Source organism: Mesoplodon densirostris, chromosome 14 (genome assembly GCF_025265405.1).
Source record: "Mesoplodon densirostris isolate mMesDen1 chromosome 14, mMesDen1 primary haplotype, whole genome shotgun sequence".
In the NCBI taxonomy this organism is placed as follows: Eukaryota; Metazoa; Chordata; class Mammalia; order Artiodactyla; family Ziphiidae; genus Mesoplodon; species Mesoplodon densirostris.
Genome location: NC_082674.1, coordinates 61,085,797 through 61,108,619, shown reverse-complemented (window position 1 = coordinate 61,108,619; position 22,823 = coordinate 61,085,797). Strand labels below are relative to the sequence as shown.

Sequence of the window (22,823 nt, the reverse complement as noted above, 5' to 3'; positions counted from 1 at the left end):
CTCCTGCTGAGAGCTGATGGCTGGCACCCTCCCTCAACACCTCCTAGGCTGTGTCCCTTCATCCCTGCAGCAAGCCCAGAGGCAGGCACAGGTGAGGAAACTCAGGCTCGAAGAAGTTAGGAACCAGGGGTTTCTGATTCCAAATGTGTGTTTCGAACCACGATACCAAGGGTTCTCAAAGCGTGGTCCCCAGAGCAGCCGCAGCACCACCCGGAAACTCACTGGAAATGTAGATTCTCAGGCCCCGTCCCAGACATGCGGGATCAGGTGGGGCTTGTACCCGGTTTTAACAAGCCCTTCGGGGGATTCTGATGCACACTCAAGTTTGAGAAAGGCTCTCTCCGGTTTCCCTCACAGTCCATAGCACCCGTTTCACCTTAACCACTCCCAGCCATAACACAGTCTGCGTGAGAGTTCCGGGGTCTGGGCCAAGATGTGGAAGGCAGCCTGTGACCCGCCCAAGGGGATGGTCCACAGACACTGCCAGGGGTCGTCCTGGGGCTGAGCAACACAGTGGCCCCCAGGTAACCGGCCACACGTCCAAGGCCCCGCTTGGGGATGAGCCAAAGCTGACTCTCAGGGACCAGCATTTCAGGCTGCCTCCCCTCCTGAGCACCCCTTCCACCTCCTGGACCCCCTTCTCCCCTTCAGCAAGTCACTCCTCCAGAAGCCACTCGCAGGCCCTGCCTTTCTCTGCACACTCCTTCTGGGGAGATCCTTCCTCACCTGCCCTCTCCCCGGGGGTCCCAGGTGGCTCTGGCCAGGGTGGGCGGCAGCTGTGTCCACCTGTGACATATGAGCAGACCTTTCTCCTCATTCTGGACAGGTCTGCGGCCTGCCTGCTTCCCTGCAGAGCTGGATGGGGGCAGGGGGGTCAGGGTATAGATGCAGAGTTACTGCAGGTACGGCCTCCTCAGGCCTGGGGCTCAGGGATATCCAGGAGGGCAGAGAATGCAGGGTCCCATGAGAGGCAGGTTTGAGGCCAGAGGTAGACAGGTTGGTGGGGAGAAGGAGTCGGGCCCCTGGGGGAGCAGCCCCTGGCACTGAACCCAGAGCCGGGAGCCCTGGGCTCCGGTCCCAGCTCTGTCTCTGACGTACTTTGGCAGCATTTATTAAGCACATTTATCGAGCACATTTGGGGGCATGTATCGAGCACCTACTAAATGCCAGGCTCTGCTGGGCCCTACAACACCCAGTATCCCGTTGCATCCTCTGGCCTCCTTCTGTGAATGGGGACACGGAAGCTCAGAGAGGTTAAGTCACCTGCCCAAGGTTACCCAGCAATGGAGCCAGTGTGGATCATGGTCCAGGCATTCCCCACATCCCTCCCAGTTCTGACACTCCAGGCAGGAAGGAAGGCACCTCTCAGGGTCAGCTACCTCATCTGCCAGGGCACGGAGACGCAGGAGCCAGTCCTCAGCCTGCTCCAGGGTGGTGGGGAGTTCACTGTGGCCGAGCTTCCGGGCCTGGGCCGCCTCAGTGATCTGGCTCAGGTGACGGGTGCGCAGGCGGTACAGGTAGTGGTCCAGATGGGTGGCGGAGGGCGTCTCTTGGACATTACTCAGGGGTTGGCTGTGACGGACAGACAGACGGGATGTGCCCGATGAGCAGGAGCCCGGCGCTCGCCCAGGCCCAGGTGCAGGCAAGCATGTACACACGTGTGCACAGGCCCCCCCAACGGGCCTCACACCCTCAGCCTGCCTGCTGGCTGCGGCGTGTGCCCTGGGTGCCCCCTCCAGCCATCTCCTCCAGGAAGCCTGCTGCAGCCACACTGGCCAGTGCGCCCCCGGCTCTGAAGCGCCCCAGCCCTTTATTCTGGGGCTGCCTGTCTGGCACCTATCCTCAAGCCTCCAGTCGTGTGAGTCCCCTCTGCCCACCTGACTGCACGTCCCCAGAGGCCCAGTGGGTCCCTCCCTGCCCCCGGCGCCCTCCTAGAGCAGAGGCACAAGCACTAAGTTGCCTTTGGCTGAAGCGAATCCATTCTGTTGTACACACACGTTCTTCAAGAAGGAAATTTATGGACCCCTGACAAGCCACTGCAGACGCTGTGGGGAGGCCGGCAGCCAGCAGTACAGATGTGTCGACCCAGGGCGGCCGCACAACACCCCTCCCAGAACCCTCTGCTTTGGGAAGGCTCTGGAGAGGAGCTGGGGGTACACGCAGTCCCAGGAACACAACCTTAGGCCTCCAGTCGGGGGGTTGGGCTTAAACTCAACCCCATTTAGAGGCGAAGAACTCTGATCACCCCCATCCAAAGGATGGGCTCCCTCTCCGGGCTCCCTAAAAGCCCGTTATGTGGCTCCCCCTGGCCATACGAAGCCCCGGGGTCAGTGCGTGCACAAGCAAGGGTCACACAGGATGGAGTGGGGTGGGAGGGGGCGTCTGTGCTCTTCCTCACCAGGCAGGACCCTCTAGATCATCCCTGCTGGAGGGTAGGGGGGCTGCCCCCCCCCGCGCTAAGCCCCTGACTCCCAAACAGGACATCAGTCAGGCCCGCTCGCTCGCCACATCTGCTGCCCCACCTCACACTCCCCGCCCCACAGTGTCTCGGCTCCCGGCTCCCGGCTGATTTATTTTTCTGCCAATTTCCCCGAGCTATGCAGAACCAATTACCGCCGAGTGCAGCGGCACCGCCGCCGCCAGATACACCGCTCTGGCAGGCCCTCGGCGCTCTACATTTTTCCTGTTATTTTTTTTAATTGAATTTTTAGGGTGGGGGGAGCAGTACGCAAACTCCATCTCGGGAAACTTAAGCCCCGGGGCCTGTCTCAGGTCACGTACTGCACACCCCATAGTAATATAATATTTACTGCCCCGAGGGTGCCTCGGATGGGGCTGCCCCAGGCCAGGAGAGGGGCAGCCTCCATCCCCAGCCCACTCGAACGCGGTGGAGGGGCATGTTTGGTGGGTGAAGGGGGGCCTGGGCCAGAGTCCTGGGCTGGGCCTGCTGGAAAGGAGGCGTGAGTGGGCCTGAGGGTGGGGGCAGGCGGGTCTGGAGTGGGATATGGGGAGGCAAGCCAACCAGGGTGATTTATGCTCCCGGCCTGGGTCGGGAGCCGAGAGGGACTGCCGGGCAGACCACCAGAGGGAGATGTTCACGGAGGCTACCAGCCCAGCCAAGACTCCCCAAGAAACAGCCGGGACCCGTCACTGTCACAAACAAGATGTCTCAGCCCTTTTGCACCCCAAAAAGCCCAAAACAGGGTACAGAAAGAAAGGGAGACCTGGAAGAGGAGGCTGGATGACAATGCCCCACCCCCAAGCAGGGGCAGTCGCCCTGCCAACCCTGGCTGACTTGGAAATGGCAGGCGGGCCCAAGGCAGGGCTCAGCATAGGCTGGAAGCAGAGCTGGGCTGCTCACAAGGTTGCTGCCTGTCCCTGCGGTGAGGGGGTGCCTTTATCAGGGACAGCCGCCTGGGAGCGGACAGTGTCCAGCCTGAAGGATAAACTGGCCGCTGGCTCATTCATTTCACTCCCCACGAACAGCAGCTCTGCTGGTCCTGGCTGGAGGCTGGGTCCAGGGATGAGACCCAGCCCTGCCCTCAGGGAGCCCCTGGAATAGACAAGCAAGCAAGCTAGATCCCCCTGAGCAGCCTCAGGGTGTGGAGCCCTTCCTGGAGGAAGTGGCCTCAAGCTGCACTGGCAGGGTCAGCGGGAGCTAGTGAGGCCAAGAAGAGCAGGAAGGGCGTCCTGGCCAAAGGAGCAGTATGTGCACAAGACAAAGGCTCAGAGGCAGGTGGGAGTTGGTTGGAGGGAGGTGGGGTTGCGGGGTGAGCCAGCACAGAGGCTCCGAAGGGCTACAGGGTAAGACTGCTGAGGTCCAGAAGGCAGGCAGTGGGGACAGAGAGGCCCATCCATCAGAGGAGAGCCTCAGCTTTTCCTAAAGGCAACAGGAGCCACCGCAGGGCTGAAGTCGAAGTGGCACGGCACAGTTTTAGGAAGATCACAGAGAATGAATTGGATGTGCTGGTGGACACCCAGGTGGAGATGTGCAGCTGGCAGTTGGGTCCATGGGTTGAGAGATGAGAGGAGAAGGCTGATCCGGAAGAAAAGAGTGGGCGCCACTGGCCAGGGGGAGAGGGGCTCCCAGGGAGATGAGGCAGGAAGGGGTCTGACCAAATGAAGGACACTGATGTTGGATGTTGGGTGGGGGCTGGCTGGAGGAATGGGTGAGCAGCCAGGTCATCTATGGCAAGCTGGCTCACGGCCCCCATGCCCAGCTGCCCTGCTATCAGCTGTGACGCTCAGCACAGAGCCGGCCAGGGGCGGGGGTGGAAGCTCTCTTGCTGCGGCCCCAGGGCTATTAGTGGCCTCAGGTGGTGCCAAAGGAACTGGTCCTGAGGCCCAGCGTTCTCCCCAGAGAGCCATGCATGCACTCCTGAGGGGATGGGACCCTCCTCACAAGCCCTTGACCTGGGACCCGGGCTCCCCAGGAGCCGGGTCTACCCCCAGGAGAATGATTCAAGGGGACCAGGCTTTGGCATAAGCATTTTTAGCCAAGTCCGCAAAGAACAGAGCCCTGAGAGAGCGGAGTGACAGCCCAGGACTTGGGACCCACCCATCTCAGATGTTTCAGGCACCTCAGACCTGCCAAGGCCCACAGCACGCATGAGTCACAAGGAGAGCGCAGTGAACCGAGAGCCGGGGCCCACCCTCTGCACCCGAGGCTGTCAGGCCGGGCGGTGGGGCACAGCCAGTCATTCTGCAGCCCCCTCTGCTGACCGCACCCCCGTGTGCCCCTCCAGCCTCGCTCGGACCTCTGACCTCCAGACCACAGATGCCCAGAGGCACCTGCCACTCAACATGGCCAGCCCTGAACTCCTCAGCCTCCCCCAAGCCTGCTTTTCTCCCGCTGACTCCCTCCAGAAGCGGCTCTGCTCTCCACCTGCTTTGGCCAGAGCCAGGGAATCATTCTGGACCTTCCTTGGGCCCTCACACTCAATCCACCATCAAAGCCTGTCTAGTACAGAGCAGCACAGCGAGGGGGCTCAGCCCCTTACTAGAGGCATGAATCTGGGCAATTCACCTCTCCATGCCTCAGTTTCCTCATCTGTAAAATGTGGATCATTCTACTTCCTACCTCATGAGATTTTTATGATTAGCTAATACATGTGAAATTCTCAGAACAGCACCTGGCACAGAAAGTGTTCCTTATGAGGCTGTTACCACCATGATGCCCCCTGAAGAGTCCACGCTGCCCTCTGCTTCTCTCACCCCATGTCCCCATGTCGCTGACTTCCGCTTCTCTCACCCCACGTCCCCGCGTCCCTGCCTTGGGTGAAGCCTTCGTCCAGTCGCCCCTCATCACCACCCCCAGCCCACCTCTTACGCTGCAGCAGGAGTGAGCGTCTGAATCCCGGGGATCCCTGTGCCCCAACAGCCCCCAGGGCTGAGCTTGCCTTAGCAAACCCTGGAGGTCTGTCGCCTCTGGACTGCAGTTTCCCTTGCAGCCCCAGGAGGCAGCAGGCATTTTGGGCTCCTGCGCCTGTGCCCGGCAGTCCGCTCCCCAAAGCCTGACTCCTTCCCCTCCGGAGTTCACGTAGGGCGTCCCCTCCTCCAGGAAGCGTCTCTGATTTTGATTTGCGTAAGATGCACCTGCTCTGAGCTACTAGGGCACATGCCTCAAGCCCCCAACACACTTTCCTTCATTTGCTCACTTCTGCCTCGTCACCCCCAGGAGGGCTTGAGGCAGGGACATTTCTGATAAAGGTGCACTTCCCAACTGGGGTACAAAGGACCAGAGCGGCACTGTGGCAGGCAGCCAGGGTCACGGATTCCTGATTTGCAGCATGAAGGCATTTCTCATGCATTCCCGATGGGGGCTGGGATGATAAGGTTTAGAGGGGGGCATAGAATACATTTGCATATATTTACACTTAACCCCATAGAAAGTAGAAAGACGGCTGTTTATTATTAAGTCCATTTAATAGCTGGGAAAACTGAGGTCCAGAGAAGTGAAGTTGCCCAAAGCCACAAAGGTGGTTAATAGGATGAGAATCTAAATCTCCTCACGTTTCTTCTTCTCAATAATAATTACAGCTACCGTTTTATTAAATACTTCCTAAGGGCCAGGCATTTTGCTTGTGTGATATTATAAAGCAGTTATTCTTAATGTCAGGTTGAAGATGAGGAAAGCAAGATTCAGAGCAGGTGAGTGGTGAGCTGCAAACCACCCGGCTGTGGAGGAGACGCTCAGATGCTCCCCCTTCTGCTGGGGCCCCGGGACCCGGAGCCCCCCCATTCTCCTTCACCCTCCACCAGTGCCCCCTTTTCCTGAAGGTGACCATCAGCCGTGTTAATAGAAGGCTGAACAGAAACTGTGGTCCCCGACATGGCCTTGGGGGAAGGAGGGGTGCCGTCCCTCCCACCAGCCAGCTCCTCCTGGAGATTCCATCAGGGAAATAAGAGGTCGGGGATCAGAGACACAATGCTCCCCATTCAGGTGAGCCTGGCCGCCCCGGCGGGCCCACAGCTGCCGCCGCTGCAGGGAGATTTATGACCTGCTCTAAATGTCACCTTTTCAACTCCCCGCGCTGGCTCCACCACCTTTGGACTCAGCATGGGCTGGACTGCTGGCCAACCATGGCTGGGGAGACGTGCAGTCGCTCACCACCACACACGAACACTCCCGGGGAAAGGGCCCAGCCGAGTCAGGAGGGGAGGGCGCGTGGGTGCCAGGCACCCCCTACCTGCAGCCTGCGATGAGCTCATCCATCAGCTGAGCCACCAGGGAGTCCACGTCCTCGGCAGAGTGCTGCGCCTTCAGGGCCAAGTGGACCTGCTCCAGGCCGGCTTCCTGTGGAACGGGCAGGCAGGGGTTGGGAGGGTCACCGTGGGATGGACCCTTAACCCCAGGCACTGTCACCACAGCCCGGTCCCACCAAAAAGCGAGAACAGTTAGAGCCAAGAAGGCAGAGCCCAGACCCCACAAACCAGCATCTGTCTTGGCTCAAGAAGCTTCCAGGATTCCCCACACCAAACAGAACCAAATTCCCAAGCCTGGGACTCCCACCCCATGGGCTCTCCACGGGTCCCCGTCAAGCCAGGTCTAAGGTCTCACAGGTAAGTGACCTTGGAGCCGGCTCCACTTCCCCACCTGGTACCCTCTCTCCTTTCCAAATCCTACCACCCAAGCAGGCTTGGATCCCTCCTCCTTCCTTCAGGAGCACTCAGACAACCTGCAGTAACGGGGCTGCCCTCTCCAAGCTCTTGTGGCCAGGTGGTGCCCCAGTGGCATCTGGTCTCCTCCATGGAGCTCTCCTCCCTGGGCCTCAGGCCTGAGCTGGGAGGTGGAGATCTCTCACGGGACACCCCTCAGGCCAAGGAACTTTCCCCTCAGTCCCCCACCCCCTTCCCCACCTCACCCTTCCTGAGCGTGTGCCACGTGCTCCACCCTGGGACTACCATGCTGGGCACAGACAGGCCCTGGAAGGATCAGCCAACCCCTGCCCGCAGGGAACGGCTTGGAGAGAACAGCTGGCCCAGAAGATGCTGGACTTGCACAGCATCGACTCCGAGTTCTCCCAAACCGGGCATGGGCTGGTCCCCTCCCTTCCACAGAGCTGTGGGTCTCAGGGAAAGTGTGGTTCACCACGGCCCCTGACTCCCAGCCACTCTCAGATCCCCACCCCCCTTCCCTTTCCACTCTCCTCCTCCACCTGCCCAAGCCCCTCCAACCCCCTTCCCCCCACCTTGCTGCCCCTCGCAGGCCCCCGCAGCATGGCCACGCCTGCCTCGCCGTGTCCCCACAGGCCACACACCTCGCGGGTGAGCCTCCACCCCAGGCACACACAGAAAGGGCTGGGGACCACCACCAGGATCGTCCCACCCCGGCCTCTACACCTCTGCCCACTCTGATTCTCCTCCGCTCCCTGGCCAAGCACCAGGCCTGCAATTCCCAGCCTCCACCATTAACCCCCAGCCACATCCAAGACAGGACTCATCACCTGACCTCACAGACCCTGTTCTTCTCCCCAGCTTCCCAATTCCCCAGCCACCGGAGTCCTTCCTCACAGCCCCTCCTCCCCAATTCAACAGACCACCAAGTCCTGGCAGCTCAGGTCCTTCAGTTTTTTCCCTGAGGTCAGCTCCTTCCCAGAGCCAAATCATGCTCCCCTGGACCCCTGCAAGGACATCCTAACCAGCTCCCAACTCCCCTGCTGCCACGCGATGCCTTCCTGATGCTCCTTGGTCCCTCTCCCCTCCGAGCCGCCCTCCCTAGGGACTCCTGGAGCATCTCCAGAACGTGAGTTTGAGTCTCTGCAGGAGAGGGGTGGGTGAACCTACACTCTGCTTTACTAAGCTGACTCGTGAAGGCAGGGGCAGCATCCTCTTCATGTCTACCCTCTAGCTAGACGTTTCCAGCACAATTCTTGCTGTGGCAAGAGTCAAAGGCACTTGATGAATGAATGAAGGAAGGAATGAATGGGTGGTGGCTCTGTCCTCTGCTCCCAGCTCAGTTTCTCTCAGCTTTTGCTCTGTGCTATCTCCAACATCAGACTGGGGGCACCCCCAGGGCTGTGCTCCCTCCCTCTCCTCTATTCCCAGTAGGCAGGACAGGATCACAAGCCCGGCCTGGTCAGGTTTCAGGGGACCCCAGGCACCACGAGGTCTGCAGGCTTAGCACCCACGGAAGCAGGCCTGAAGACACCCACCAGGGGTGCGTGCACAGGTTATTGTGGGTGGGGCCAGCTTCCACTCACCAGCCGGTCAGCGATCCTAAGCAGCTGGTTCTGAGCCTCGACTCTGTGGCTGATGTCCTCCCAGTAGGATGACAGCACCACCACGGGCTTCACGTTGCCCCAGGGTAAGTAGTAGTAGTGGCATCCTGGAAGGACCCAAGGGCCTGGTGCTGAGCCAGGAGCGGAGCGGTGCGGGGACCGAGGGGAGGACGGATGGGAGCAGCTGCTCCCCCACTGAGAACTCCCGTGGATAGCCGTGGCACGGCCAGTATCCCCCAGTGCCCAGACAAGGGGCCAGAGTTCCCTTCCCGTGTGGAACAGGCAGCTGCCGCCCTCATTCGGGCTCCTTAACACATCAAAACCGAGGGGCAGTTAGAAGGGCCCTGGGAATCCCACACTCTCCGAAATCTCTATGCCAAGCCCGCAGCCACCATGTGATAACTGATCGCCACAAGTCAGGACCAATGCCGACCACTGCTGGTTTCGAGAGCCCAATCTATGGGTCCCAGCAGGGATGCACCTGGAGATGAGCAGGGGAAGGCGGCATGGGGTAGGGGGTGGGGGAAGCAAACCAGGGGGTCCCCCAAACAGGTGTGCCCAGGGCCAGAGCCTTTGGGCGAGCCTCCAGCAGCTTTCCCCAGGGGGCAGGATTTAGGGCTCAGCCCACTGCTCAGTGGTCTGGGTCCCAGCCAGGCGCGTGGTCTCTGGCCTCACCATCAAAGACCGCCCGGCTGTACTGGGTGGTGGAGGCCAGTGGCAGGCAGGTCGTGTCGAACTTGTTCCCGTAGTTCCCAATGCTGACCTCAAACTGGACTGCGTCGTCAACGTCCTGCAGCATGGTGGCCGAGTAGAAGGCGGCAAAGAGCGAGTATTTGCGCCTCCGGAGGTATTTCTGGGGGCAGAGAGGGCAGCGGCGGGGTCAGGGGGAGGAGGGAAGAAGACACCAGCATGGGGAGGGGTCATGTGTCTGGCAGGCCCTGGCCATGCCTGGCACCCAATAAATCCTGGCTGGACGGATGGGTGGCAAGTGGTCCAGCTCTGCCCCACAGCCCCGATTTGGTTAGTAACTGAGCAAACACATTCCAGGCCTGTGTGTTTGGCCATGTTCCTCTAATATGGTCCATGCCTCCAAGGTCATGCTGCTCCTTAATCCAAACAAACAGCGATGGCACCGCCACCCCGGGGAGCCTGGTCTCCCGCATCTGCTGTTCAGAAGGAGCCAAAGGCTCTAAGCCACCATGCCCCCACCCAGAGCACCCACCCTGCACCACTCAGGCTCTCCACCATGCCAGCCAGCTCTGCAGCAGCGCAGGCTGCCACGTGCATGGGATGAATGAATACCATTGTCCCCCCTGGGCATCTTGCACGGGGCTGAGGACATGGCAGGCACTCAACCACACACCCCAGCCTGAACCAAGATGACTTTATGATCCCCTTTGTGGAAGGCAGAGAGAAGAGGGACTATACGACTGGGTTTTTAGATAATGTACACAGTGATAACAGCTAACACTTACTGAGTGCTTATTGCATGCAGGTATGAATTACTTTAATTCTCACAACAATCTTATGAGGTGAATATAATTATCACCCCCACTTTACACATAGGGAAACTGATACAACAGATAGGTGGTCAAGTCAGAACTCAAACCAGCACTGTCTGACTACAGGGTCTGCAAGTGTACACCACCATGAGGACTCCGTACAGCTGTCTCCTGGACACAAGGCCCAGCTCCACCACTTGCTGCTCTGCTACATTTGAGCCTCTGTCTCCTCATCTGTAAAATGGAGATACTCATAGCAGCCACCTCAGAGGTGCTGGGAGGACTCAATGACATCAAGAGTGTCACCAGGGGCTTCCCTGGTGGCGCAGTGGTTGAGAGTCCACCTGCCGATGCAGGGGACATGGGTTCGTGCCCCGGTCCGGGAGGATCCCACATGCCGCGGAGCGGCTGCGCCTGTGAGCCATGGCCGCTGAGCCTGCGCGTCCGGAACCTGTGCTCCACAACGGGAGAGGCCACGGCAGTGAGAGGACCGCGTACAGCAAAAAAAAAAAGAGTGTCACCAGCATAGTGTGTGACAGAGTCAGTGATTAAAGGGTTAGCTATTCTTACATTATTATTATTAAGAAAATAGCCTCTCATTGTGCATTGAGCTCTAGACTTTAAAAACCTTTATTTATCTTCTTTGAGCCTCTGAACATTCCTTAGGGAGGCAGGGTAGGTGTTGGGTTACTCTGAGGCCCAGAGGTGTGAAGGCACATGAGTGTGAGTGGAACTGAGCCCTCCTCGGCCAGCCCCACTTGGCCACCGCCCTCTTGGCCCCTCCCAGGGCCACGCCTCTCACCTCTACCCGAAGGATGTCATCCGCAGGGAGATCTTCCACCTTCTGTTCGCTGTGCTCCACCAGCTTGGTCTCCAGGGAGAGCAGAAGCCGGCCTCGGTAGGCCACACCTTCCCCCTGAGAGGGGAGGCTGGGTCACCAGGAGCAGGGTCGATGGAGGGGAGGAGGGGAAGGAAAGGAGCCTGGTCTGGCCCTGGGGTCAATCACCTCCCCGGCAACCAGGAGGGCCCTGAGCCACACCCCATCACTCTGCAAGTGGGGAAACGGTGGCCCAGAGAGTTCATGGGACATGCCACCCTGATGGTCAGCACCAGAGTCCAACCTAGCCAGGGAGAATGAAACCTGAGACAGATGGAGGCTGGGACCTCAGAGGCCAGGAAAATTAGGGGGGCTGGAGGCGGGGGAAGTCAGGCTGGCCCTGAAGGAGAGGCAAAGGGAAGGGAGTGGGAGGGAAGAAGGGGCCAGGAGGGGGTCAGGGGGAAGAAGTGTTCTCTGAGGGGGTGGCTGCGAGACCCTGGGCCCACTCAAGTCCTGTCAGGCCCGTGGAGTCCAGGCCAACTGCAGATACTGCCCAGGCCAGGGGGGAAGACCCTGTATGCAGGCCTGAGGATCTGGGGGCTGTGGGTTCCTGTCTGACTCACCTTGCCCGTGTTGAGCTCTGCATAGGGGTCCGGGAAGCCAGTGAACTCCCTGGGGCTGCCGTAGAGGTTGACATAGCAGGGCCCGAAGGTGGGGAGGAAGCCCAGATGGTCATCCACTGGGAGACACAGGTGCGGATCAGAGGGACCGCCCAGCCGAGATTTCTAGCACTCAACCCAGCCACCTTCGGGCCGGAGACCAACCCCAGCCCTCAGTTCCTCGCACATGCACGTGACGCAGCCCCCGTAAATGTATAAAGGATAGTGACACCTTTGAGAGCTGGCTCCCTTTAATCCTCACCACCATGCTGAGATGTGGAGATTTGCATTGATTTTATTAGTCTCATTTTACAGATGAGGAAACTGAAGCCAAGAGATGCACAGGAATACACGACTACAAAGAGGCACGACCCCAAATGGTCTAACCTCAAAGCGCATGCACTCAGCCAGCGTGCAAAGCTGGGGCTCAGGGGCCTCCACTGCCCTGCCCCTCTCAGGCCATACCCTGTCCTGCACCCCCTCCTCATCCTGCAGTTACATCTGTGTCTCAGGCCAGCTGGCCTGTGGGGAGACACAAAGGAGGCCCAGGAGCCTGGTGACCAGAGACTCCATCTCTCAGGTGCCAGGGAGGGGGCCCAGCTTGATGCCACCTCACCCACAGGGCAGCCCCCAGGCACATGTCTCCTCCACCCTTGTGTCCTTATGAAGCTGAGACAGACCATCTAACGGCCTTGACTCATCCTGGCTTCCCTCCCCTTTCCTACACTGTGCAAAGAATGATCTTTCAGTGGAGCAAGTTGGAGGAGAGTTTGAGAATGACACTAGTGATGAGGGAAGATCTTTTCTCCACATCATTTCCATCCTTTTTTGGAGGCTCTCTCTTTTGTTAATGTCATGACTTTCCAGCTGACAGCCAAGTTTCCAAGGACGGGACTTCACTGGCCAGATTCTGAGAATCTTGAAAAGCCAGGGTGCCCCTCCCAGAGGAAGGAAGAGGCCATTTCCAGAATGGCAAAGGTGGAAGGTGGGCCCAGGAGCAGGTACCACCTGGGATGCTCCAATCCATAAGATCATGGGTGGGGCAAGGTAGGCACAAAATAAATGGCCTCAGCAAGGAAGTACTTGAGCCAGACCCAAGGACTGACTGCAGACTCTGAGTGCTCAGACCCTGGGGGTGAGCTCCGGGGCTTGAGCCCATCCCTGAGGAGTAAGATATTACCAACTAGAAGACAGGAGCATGCCTCCCCCAGAGCCCTGCACCCAGCATCACTCATCCTCCAGTCCCCAGCACACACTGGGCTCTAGCATTTGGGACAGGGGTGGGAGGCCTGATGGAACTGTTGTGAGCATTACTAATTATCTGTACTGATCATCTCGATTATAATTTACCTTGTAAATTTCAACTTCAAGAGCTTTCAACTCACCCTGGCCTCCTCCTCCTGGGCCCCAAGAGGACTTCCACTGCCCCTGCGCATCATGTACTCCCCTGCCTGCTCTATGCCTTCCCTGCTGAAGAACTGTAAACTCTTTTGAGCTCCAGGGCCCAGCAGATTCTGGAAGGGGTTTAGAGAGTGGGAGGGAATTGCCTTTAAAGCATTCCAAGCAATTTACATATTCAACCATGTTTGAGAGGTAACAGCCAAAGGTAAACTGGGATTGTGGTGGGGAATCTCAATCCCACCTCAGGCAAATCAAAAAATTCCCAGCAACCAGTGCCCTTGCCCCTCCAGCAAAAGCCTCAAGGCCCACACCCTTGTCATCCTGGAGGTGAAAGCACTTACGGTCTGTGGCTGGAGGAGGTGTGACCACACCTGCAGCCTCCTCTGAAGCGTAAAGAAATGGAAAAGGGGTTAGGATGGGCATGGCTGGGTGGAGGACAGATTAGATGAATGGGGGATGTGGATGGACAGTTGGCAGACAGACAGATGGAAACGTAGCTCCTGGACTGGGAGACAGATGTGGCCCGAGGCCCCAACCCCAGCCCAGCTGTGAATTTATCACACACTAAGTCAACAGCGCACCCCCCTCAGCCAGACATAGCCCCAGTGCCCTCGTGAGCACACGGGTCTCTCCCCACTGGTGTCTGCCTACATGGCTGTGAGTTCTGTTTGCCAATTGGAAATTGGACCAGAAACTTGACTCAATACGTTCCAGAAATAACACACGGACTTCCCTGGTGGTGCAGTGGTTAAGAATCCGCCTGCCAATGCAGGGGACACAGGTTCGATCCCTAGTCTGGGAAGATCCCACATGCTGCGGAGAAACTAGGCCCGTGCGCCACAACTGCTGAGCCTGTGCTCTAGAGCCCACAGGCCACAGCTACTGAGCCCGTGTGCCACAACTGCTGAAGCCCACGTGACTAGAGCCTGTACTTCCTCACAAGAGGAGCCACCGCAATGAAGCCCGCGCACTGCAACGAAGACCCAACACAGCCGAAAATAAATAAATTAATTAATTAATTAATTATTTTAAAAAAAGAAATAACACAGAAAAGAAAATGTGCTTTGCCATATTATACCCAGATAAGTGAGGAAAACAAAGTACAGATGCAAAGAAAGGGTGGGGGAAACGTGAAAGGGCCAGAGCTAGGCAGTGAGGCACACCCAGCCGTCCCAGCCACAGGCAGGTTGACTGCCCTAAGTGGAAGCATTTCAAGGCACAAGATCTCCACCTAGCGGTTATTTCCAGTATTACCACTGAGGGCACCGTGTTGCATTTTCACAACAGCAGGCACTGGGATCTGGCTTTTGACACCTGCCGTTTCAAATGAACCACAGTGCCAGGCACCCTCCATTAGCTAAAGGTTCTACTCTTGCGTATACCCTAAATGCTGGTGAGGAGTGTCTAGAAATAAGAGAAGCAAGAAAGGAGATGCTCTGGCATACTTTTGGCCTCTTGGAATCCGTCCCTCGCTCATAGGCGGGTACAAGATGCCCCCAAAGGAGTAGGCAGCCCTCGGTCTCCTTCCACGGTCCTCTCCAATTCTGCCTCTTCCCACACTCTGACCTTCCCTGTCTCCTCCTCCAACCATCTAAGCGTAACCAAGTCTGGGGTCCTGATTGACCTGAGGTTGTGTTTGGTGAAACCCTAAATTATTTTCATTCATTAATCACCTTTACCTATTGGTCTCCTTCAAAAAAAAATACCTATTGCTATTTTCCTATAGCTCCATGATCAGAGTTAGGAGCCGAGAGCTGAGTAAAACATTGTGAAGGAAGAATGAGGAGAGACACAGAAAGAAAGAGTGCGGGGAAGAGAAGAGGGAACTTGAAGCCTGGATACGAGGACAGGGCTGACCTAGTGAGCCCAGAGGGCAGCACGGAGCGCAGTGAGGCAAGGCTCTGGGGGGTCTGAGGCCCTGGGACCCACCCACTCAGCTCTCCACAGCAGGCCTCAGCTAGGAATGCCAGCTGGCAGAAGTCAGAACTGCAGAAACCATAATTCATGGCCATTTTCATATCCACAGGAATAGGTTTTCATCAGTGGGGGAGCGAGGCCTCTGGTCGCAGGGGAGTTTCAGCAACCACAGAGGACCGACACAGGCACAGCTGCAGCCCCAGGAGAGCACGGCCAGGGCCCGCCGGAAGGAAACAGATTCCACTTTAAGCTCCTTCCAAATGATTACAAACAGGTCCGGTCAGTTATCTGGGGCTAATGAGGCCGAGGTCATAGTTCCGACCCCCACGTGCTTCTTGCAGAAGCAAACATGGCTTTCCACCCACAGACCAACTCTGAATCCTGGCTGCAAACTAGTGCCTAGCCCAGACACAGATGGCCCCTGTCCTACCAGCCATCTGAACAACACGTGCCTCTGGTGGCTAGGAGGACCAAGTTAGGGGGCTGCAGAGTAGCCTGGTTCCCAACCACGCCTTTTCACTAATTCCCTCACTCATTCATTCGTTTGTCCAGCAAACCTAACAGGCACAGTGTAAGGCATGCTGAGACACGGCCCTGCTGACAACTGAGGCCAATGGCTCCTAATCTGGGGGCAGGGTCACAGGTCTCCGGGCGCTGGGGATCATCCTGGGTCCTTCCCCTGTGTCTGCAGACAGCTCATAAAGTCAAGGGCAGAGTCACCAGTGAAGCCAACCAAGACAAAGGCTCTATTTAGTCCTCATCACTCTTCTGCCAAAACACAAGTGTTCTGGTGTGTTTTCCCTAAGCCCAAGGAATAGGGGCTGGGGAAGCCCCAAAACACAGATGAATGCTCCCAGTTCTGTAGCCTGAGCACCCCAGCCCAGCTCCCTCACCTGGGGAAGCTGGCGGGCAGGCCCTCCCAGCCCGGGACCGCGCGACTCCTGGAGAAGCTGAGGCCACTACCTGCGGCCAGCCCTGCCGCTCCCTCTGCCTCTCAGCCCATCTCCCACGCCCACGGCTTGGCTGCCTGACACCAGCCCGCGCCAGGCAGGAGGAGAAACCAAGAACTGCTGGGAAATCCTCATCATCTACGTTCCAAAGACAAAAAGAAACGAACTTTGGATTTCGTAGCTGTGGAAAAAACTGCCTGAGTGCTATTTATGTAGCACGATTTTCGTATGTACAAAGTTATAAAAGAATCTGTGTAGGTTTCATGGGTCTCATGTTCCTGTTACCTTTCGAAAGTACTGCAGCTTCTAAGAAAAGCACTCCTTGTTAAAAAACAAATTTTTTACTAAATGTTTCGGAGCACAGGGTCCAAGGAATACTTAAGTGTGCCCAGGCAAACTTGTGGGCAGAGGTGCTTAAGAGGCTAGTGTTAGGTCCTGTCCTAGCTGGAAATAAAAACAAAACACGAAAACAAAAACTCCTGGTTGGATCAAATAATCTGGTGAACTGTGAGGCCAGCGAATATAGAGAAAGAACCCATTTTTACAGTTTGGTTTAGTTTGGGTTTTTAGAGCAGTGGGGAAATCAAGGGCCATGCATCACAGAGATGTTCTAGAACACCCCAGTGTGGAGAAAAACACAAAGATCTGAAGGTTGGGGTGACATTCTGAGGTGGCCTCAGGACAAGTGGGAAAACTTGGCAGGGAGAGAGGCAAGGGCTAACCTTCCAGGCCTAGAGAGAGCTTGAGAAGAACAGCTCCAGTTTGAGCAGTAAGTCTAACTCTTTTATTGCTACATAGATCAAGCCATTGAACTGCACATCTAAAACCGGTTAGCTGGTGGCAAGAAGATTCTCATTTAAGCCCAAAACAATCTGTGGGAGCCAGTGGTCCCTGAACCACGCGGGGTTGCCCATGGCCTGAGCGCCATCTAGTGTCCAAATAAACATCTTTCTCACGTTCCTATTCAAATATTCATGATGACCCTGGAGAAGATCAAGGTCAACATCACCACCAGACATGAAGACTGATGGGGGCACAGGGATCTAAACTCTCCCTTAGGTGTCTGACAGCTGGCGCAGCTGTAGCCTCATGAAACAGCAGGTGTTGGAAAACAGTCAGAAGGGCACTTTGTGCTGTACCAGCGTCTGTCCTCGGACTCAGAGACAGGGATGGCACCAGCCAGGAAACTGGAGAAGAGGTTCCTTCCATGCCAGGAGTCCTGATCCACGAGGAGCCCAGAATACCCTCTCTCCCACCCACTCCCATGATACACTGCCCCCACCTCCAATCTTTCTACATCTACATCCAACTCTCGGAACAGCAATCACAGAAGAAGCACCGCATCCTGGGACCAGCAGTTCCCACAGTTGGGAAGTGGGGGCTGGGGCAGGAGGAACCCACATAGCAGTGACTTCTGGAAGGGAGTTTTTGTGTATTCCACCAATTACAAGTATCAACGATGAAATCAGAATGACAGAAAGCAGCTAGATGTTAAAGCTGAGGGAGGGCACCTGGGAGTTCATTGTAGAATTCTTTACTTTTATGTATGTTTGAATTTTCTATAATTCAAAGGGTTTTTTTTTTAATGTTTCAGAGAATCTAGAAGGGATTGGTCAACTTCAAGAGTGCTAGGTGGAATCTTCCAGAAACTGGGCATGCTAACCTGTCATCCAGATAAAGATCTGAGAAGATGGGTGGACAGAGACCCACACATCCTGTCTGTGGAAAGACATCAACACTGACTATATCTTGTGAGAGTAAATAAAGGGGGAGGGGGAAAACAGGGGGCCAACCAGTATAGGGAAACAGGGAGGAAATAGCATCTGTAAGATTCAAGAGAGTGTTCACCTGAAATTCTCAGGACACGATTTGGAATCCTCAGTAGAGTGCAAGAAGACATAGTTTTTGTGGAACAAAACAAAACTTGAGGGAGAGAACAAAGAGGAAAAGGAAAATATAAAAAGAAAGACAGGGCCTCCCTGGTGGCGCAGTGGTTGAGAGTCCGCCTGCCGATGCAGGGGATACGGGTTCGCGCCCCGGTCTGGGAGGATCCCATATGCCGCGGAGCGGCTGGGCCCGTGAGCCATGGCCGCTGAGCCTGCGCGTCCGGAGCCTGCGCGTCCGGAGCCTGTGCTCCGCAACGGGGGAGGCCACAACAGTGAGAGGCCCGCATACCAAAAAAAAAAAAAAAGAAAGACAGAGAGAAAAGAAGGCATGACCAGAAACTAAAAATGCAATAGTCAGTTTAAAACCACATAGGAAGCAGTAAAAAGCAGAATTGGTACAGTGGGAAGAAAAATCAGATTAGGGATGCTGAAAGCTAGTAGTAGCAATACTAAACAACAGACATTACTTTGGGGTTTATTATGTACCAGAATATAACATTTATAATCTCACTGGATCCTTACAAGAACCTTACAAGGCTGGGACTGGTGGGAGGAGACTGGAGCAACTCTCTCAAGTTGCCTGGTTCCAGAGCTCCCCTCTTACCCCTCCCACACCCTGCCTTCAGCTGCTCAGGTAAACAATGTAAGAGTAAATGAAATCATCCCTCAACTCAGATTTAAGGATTCACTATGTCTCAGACAAATTTCAAGGAAAAGAGTCCTGCACCTAGGCAGATCAAAGGTATTTTTTAAACTGCAAGGAAAAAGAGACATTCCTACAAACAGCATCTAGTCAGAAAAAAAAGAAAAGATTACCTACAAAGGAATCAAATCGGTCTCAGAAAACACACCAAGATAAATTCAAAATAGATTAAATATTTAAATGTAAAAGATAGAGATAAATATAACCTTGGGGTTTGCTGAAGGCCAAAAGCATGACATATGGAGCAGAAACCATACTTCCATTATTTAAATAAGAAATATTGAAAATAAACACAAGAAGTTAACTAGAAAGTTAAAAAGGAAACAATAAAATAAGTCTAAAGAGATTTAAAGAGTAGAAAGATGAGAGAATAAAAAATTAGAAAACATTAGAATTAATATCTAAATCCAAAAGCAGATTCTTTGAAAAGTCCAATAAAGCAGGGAGAAAAAAAAAAACTTCTAACAAGCCTAGTCAAGAAAAAAGAAAATTCAAACATATTTCATTAGAAGTAAGAAAGTAGAGAGAATTATTTAAATTATAAAAGATTACTCCACACAACACTATAAGTAAAAAAAATTAGAAGACCTCAGTGTAATGAATGTTTTTCTAGGAAAATGTAGATTATCAAAATTAACTATAGTAAAAGTAACAAACTAAAAATACCAATGATCACAGGAGAAACTGAAAAGGTTTTAAAGAGAGAGTGTAACACCCACTCAAAAAGGGCACCCAGCCCATATGGTTTTATGGGTGAATTCTTTCAAACCCTCAAAAGACTATATTCTTATGATATATAAACTGTTCCAGATGTTAGAAAAGACTTTAAATCTTTCCAATTAATTTTACAGAGCCAGCATAGCCCAGATACCAAAACCTAAGAAGTAATAAGCAGACATACCAATTAAAGATAATAGAAAATCAAGAAATAGGCCCAAGAACACATTTAGGAATTTAGTATGGAAAAAGTGGCAATTCAAAACGCAGGGAAAAGATTATTCAATATATAGCATTGGTATCACCAAAGAACAATTTTGAAAAAAGTAATGTTAAACCCTTTCCTAATTCACTAAGGAAAAGATTAATATATTTAGCTATGTAAAATTTTTTAATTTCCATATGTTAAAAACTATTAAATGATAAAATAAGACTGACAAAAATTATTTACAACATATATGATGGGAGAAAATTAGCCTCCACATACATACACAACTCTTAAAAAAACAATGAGAAAAAGACAAGCATACCATCAAAAATATAGACAAAAGCATCAATAGGCAATTTACAACAGAATATATTTAAAAGTATATAAATATATATAATTTGTAAGTGTAAGATAATTATTAAAATATTTTAAAATTTACAGTGGTCAACTTTACCAGATATCAATGAAATAAAATTAAGGCAACAATGAAATTCACCCAACAAATTGACAAAATTCTTTTTAAATACCATTATTTTGCATTTTGTTGATGAGGGTGCAGCAAAGTAAGCTTGAGTGATTAGAGTGTAAATTAGTCCAGTCTTTTTGTAGGGCACTTTTGATATATACCAAAAGATTCAAAATGTTCAAATCTTTTTAAAATATTTATTTATTTATTTATTTTATTTATTTGGCTGGGCCAGGGCTTAGTTGTGGCATGTAGGATCTAGTTCCCTGACCAGGGATCGAACCTTGGGCCCCCTGCATTGGGAGCACGGAGTCTTAGCTACTGGACCACCAGGGAAGTCCCTAAAATGTTCGAATCTTTCAACACAGCAATTCCACTTCTAGGTATTTATGCAAAAGAAAAATCATGAATTACATAAACATTCAGCTACAAAAATATTCAATATCAAGTTAGCTGTTTATAACATGGAAAAATTAGAAAACACTTAACTATTCAACATTCAGTTAATGTGGACTATGGTGCATTCACACAATGGAATGTGTGTATTCATTTAAAATTATATTGTAGAAGAATATTTAATAACATGACAAAACATCTAGGTTGTATTGCCAAGTGACAAAAAGCAATTTTCAAAACAATTGAAAATTGTTTCAAAGCAATGTTTTCCACATACATACATACAGACAAACAGGTCCCAGAATATTAATATTTACCTCTTATCTGGGAGGGTAGGCTTATGGATAATTTTGTGACAATTTTATATTGTTCTTTCAGACTATCTCTTTTAAATTGTACAAAATGATCATGAACTACTTGTTCACAGGTCAGTGAAAGCTATTTCAAAACAGAAGCTGCTAGAACACAGTCAGCCAACCTAGAACCCAGTGGATGGTGTGGCCACAGCCACCAATATCATCTGCAGGAATGAATCCTCTCTATGCCATTCGGTGGTGTATCCCCCCATCCGAAGGGGGCCAGTCCTAAATGCAAACCCATCTCTCTCACTGGCCAGAGTCCTTCTCCCTGGGAAATGGGCAGCAAAGACCTTATAATCTTCCCTTTTCTACAATCTCTCAAGACAGTAGGGGTGGAACAGGGGAGAGCATGGGGGGCCAGAGGGCAGCACAAAGGGGGAACATACCTTCTATTTCTCCTCCAGAGGCAGAGATTTTCGACATACTCAGGTAGGTGGTGGCCACAATGTCGTTGTGCGTAAGGCGGTCCCTAGAGCAAAGGGGCAGAAAGGGCGTGAACAGGGGAGGGGGATCGCAGACCACAGCCCACCCAGGAAGGAAACGACCTCGGTTATACATCATTAGGGGTCCCAGTCTTCACACGGGGTATGTTATGGAGGCCTAGTAATCCTAGGCAAGAAGAGACTGGAAAGAAAGTGTTACTCAAGACTCCTCTAGGGGGGACCAGTCCATCCCCCCCACCATCAGCATCCCATCGGCCAGGCTGGAGGTCTGTGGGCACAGCTGCAGGTTGTAAGGGAGGAGACCTGAGGCAGGAGGCAGGAAGGCCGCTCAGGGAGCCAGACCCCCAGGCCCAGGGAGAGCAGGGCTCTAGGAGCCAAGACATACCCGGACCAAGGAGAAAACCAGATGACGAGGAAGAAACTATCTCCAAGAAACTATCTCCAAGGACATGGTCTTAATTAGCTTATGGTAGCTAATGCATAGCTCTTTTTTGTTTCTGATTCTGTATGTGACAAAGCACTTTTAAACCCCCTTATCTCCAAGGATCCTCACAGCAGCCTCGAGGGACAGGTACTCTTAACTAACATATCTTTTGCATGGATGAAGAAACTGAGGCTTGGAGCCAGAAGGTCCTTGCCCGAGGTCAGCCTGGGAGGGAGGGGCAGAGCCAGAACTAAAGCCCTGGTGTCCAGACTCCAGGTCCAGTGCTCGCGCCGTGGCCCACGTGGCTTCTGTCTACAATACGGGGCCTGTCCTGCCTCCCAGAAGAAGGCCTCTCCCCTCCCCAGCCGGCATAGGGGACCATGGGGAGAAGCTTGAGGACTGACTGTCTTGTGCAGACCCTTCCTCTGTGCCCCACACCTGCCCCCCTAACAATCACATACAGTAATAGCCAGCATTTATTGGACGCCTCCTGAGAGCCAAGCAGTGTGCTAACGCCCACACGTGACTTGGCTCATTTAATCCTCACGTTGGCCCTGAGGCAGGTTCTGCAATTAGCCCCAACTTCAGATGAAGAAGCTGAGGTAGGCAGGATAGCAAAGCTGGGATTTGAGCAGAATATGCCTGACATGGAAACCAGAGCTACGCTTGCAGCAACCTGCTGCTTCCTTGCCAGGCTAGACCTAGAGTTCTCAATCCAGTGATTTTGACCCCAGGACATTTGGTAACCTCTGGAAACATTTTTGGTATGGAGGGGAGTGGTAGAGAGAGGCCATGGTTGTAGCCAAACATCCTACAGTGCACAGGACAGTCACCCACTGCAAAGACTTTTCCGGTCCAAAAATGTCATAGTGCTGAGACTGAGAAACGCTGGATGGGGCAGGATCTATCTCCTTCCAGAAGGTTCCCCACGTGCATCTTCACTCCTCTTGGGGCCCAGTAGGCCCTCTCTCCCTGCTGTGCATCCTTTGGCCACAGGAGCCTTCAGGAGATGACATCCACGCGCCCCATTGTGAAAGACCCGCCTGGGCATGGCAATTTCATTTCTCTTTTAAATCTTAAAGCCATGAGATACCAGATCTCTGCTGCTCCCTTCCTTCCTCTCTGTATTTCCGAGGGAGGTGATTAAGCTTTAAAGTTTTCTCTCAGGGCGGGGGCTACATTAGGAAGAGTGAATTGTCAGCACAGATCTGTATTCCTTTTCCTGGTGAATGACATTAATATGAACTGGAAAGTA

General features: G+C 53.5%; 1 protein-coding gene across 23 annotated transcripts in view; it reads right to left on the bottom strand.

The window, feature by feature from the left end:
* The window catches only part of DYSF (dysferlin), a 239,464-nt gene that overhangs the window by 129,712 nt on the left and 86,929 nt on the right, over positions 1–22,823 (bottom strand). For 14 of the 23 annotated variants that reach the window (XM_060117344.1, XM_060117352.1, XM_060117345.1 and 11 more), the window contains 8 exons: positions 21,088–21,170; positions 13,441–13,482; positions 11,663–11,778; positions 11,025–11,138; positions 9,396–9,573; positions 8,703–8,827; positions 6,690–6,796; positions 1,380–1,572 (listed from right to left, as the gene is read on the bottom strand). In XM_060117344.1, coding sequence (XP_059973327.1) covers positions 1,380–1,572; positions 6,690–6,796; positions 8,703–8,827; positions 9,396–9,573; positions 11,025–11,138; positions 11,663–11,778; positions 13,441–13,482; positions 21,088–21,170 — 958 coding nt within the window. The remainder of the gene's footprint in view (positions 1–1,379; positions 1,573–6,689; positions 6,797–8,702; positions 8,828–9,395; positions 9,574–11,024; positions 11,139–11,662; positions 11,779–13,440; positions 13,483–21,087; positions 21,171–22,823) is intronic. The other 9 variants (XM_060117350.1, XM_060117360.1, XM_060117358.1 and 6 more) reach the window with 1 other exon arrangement.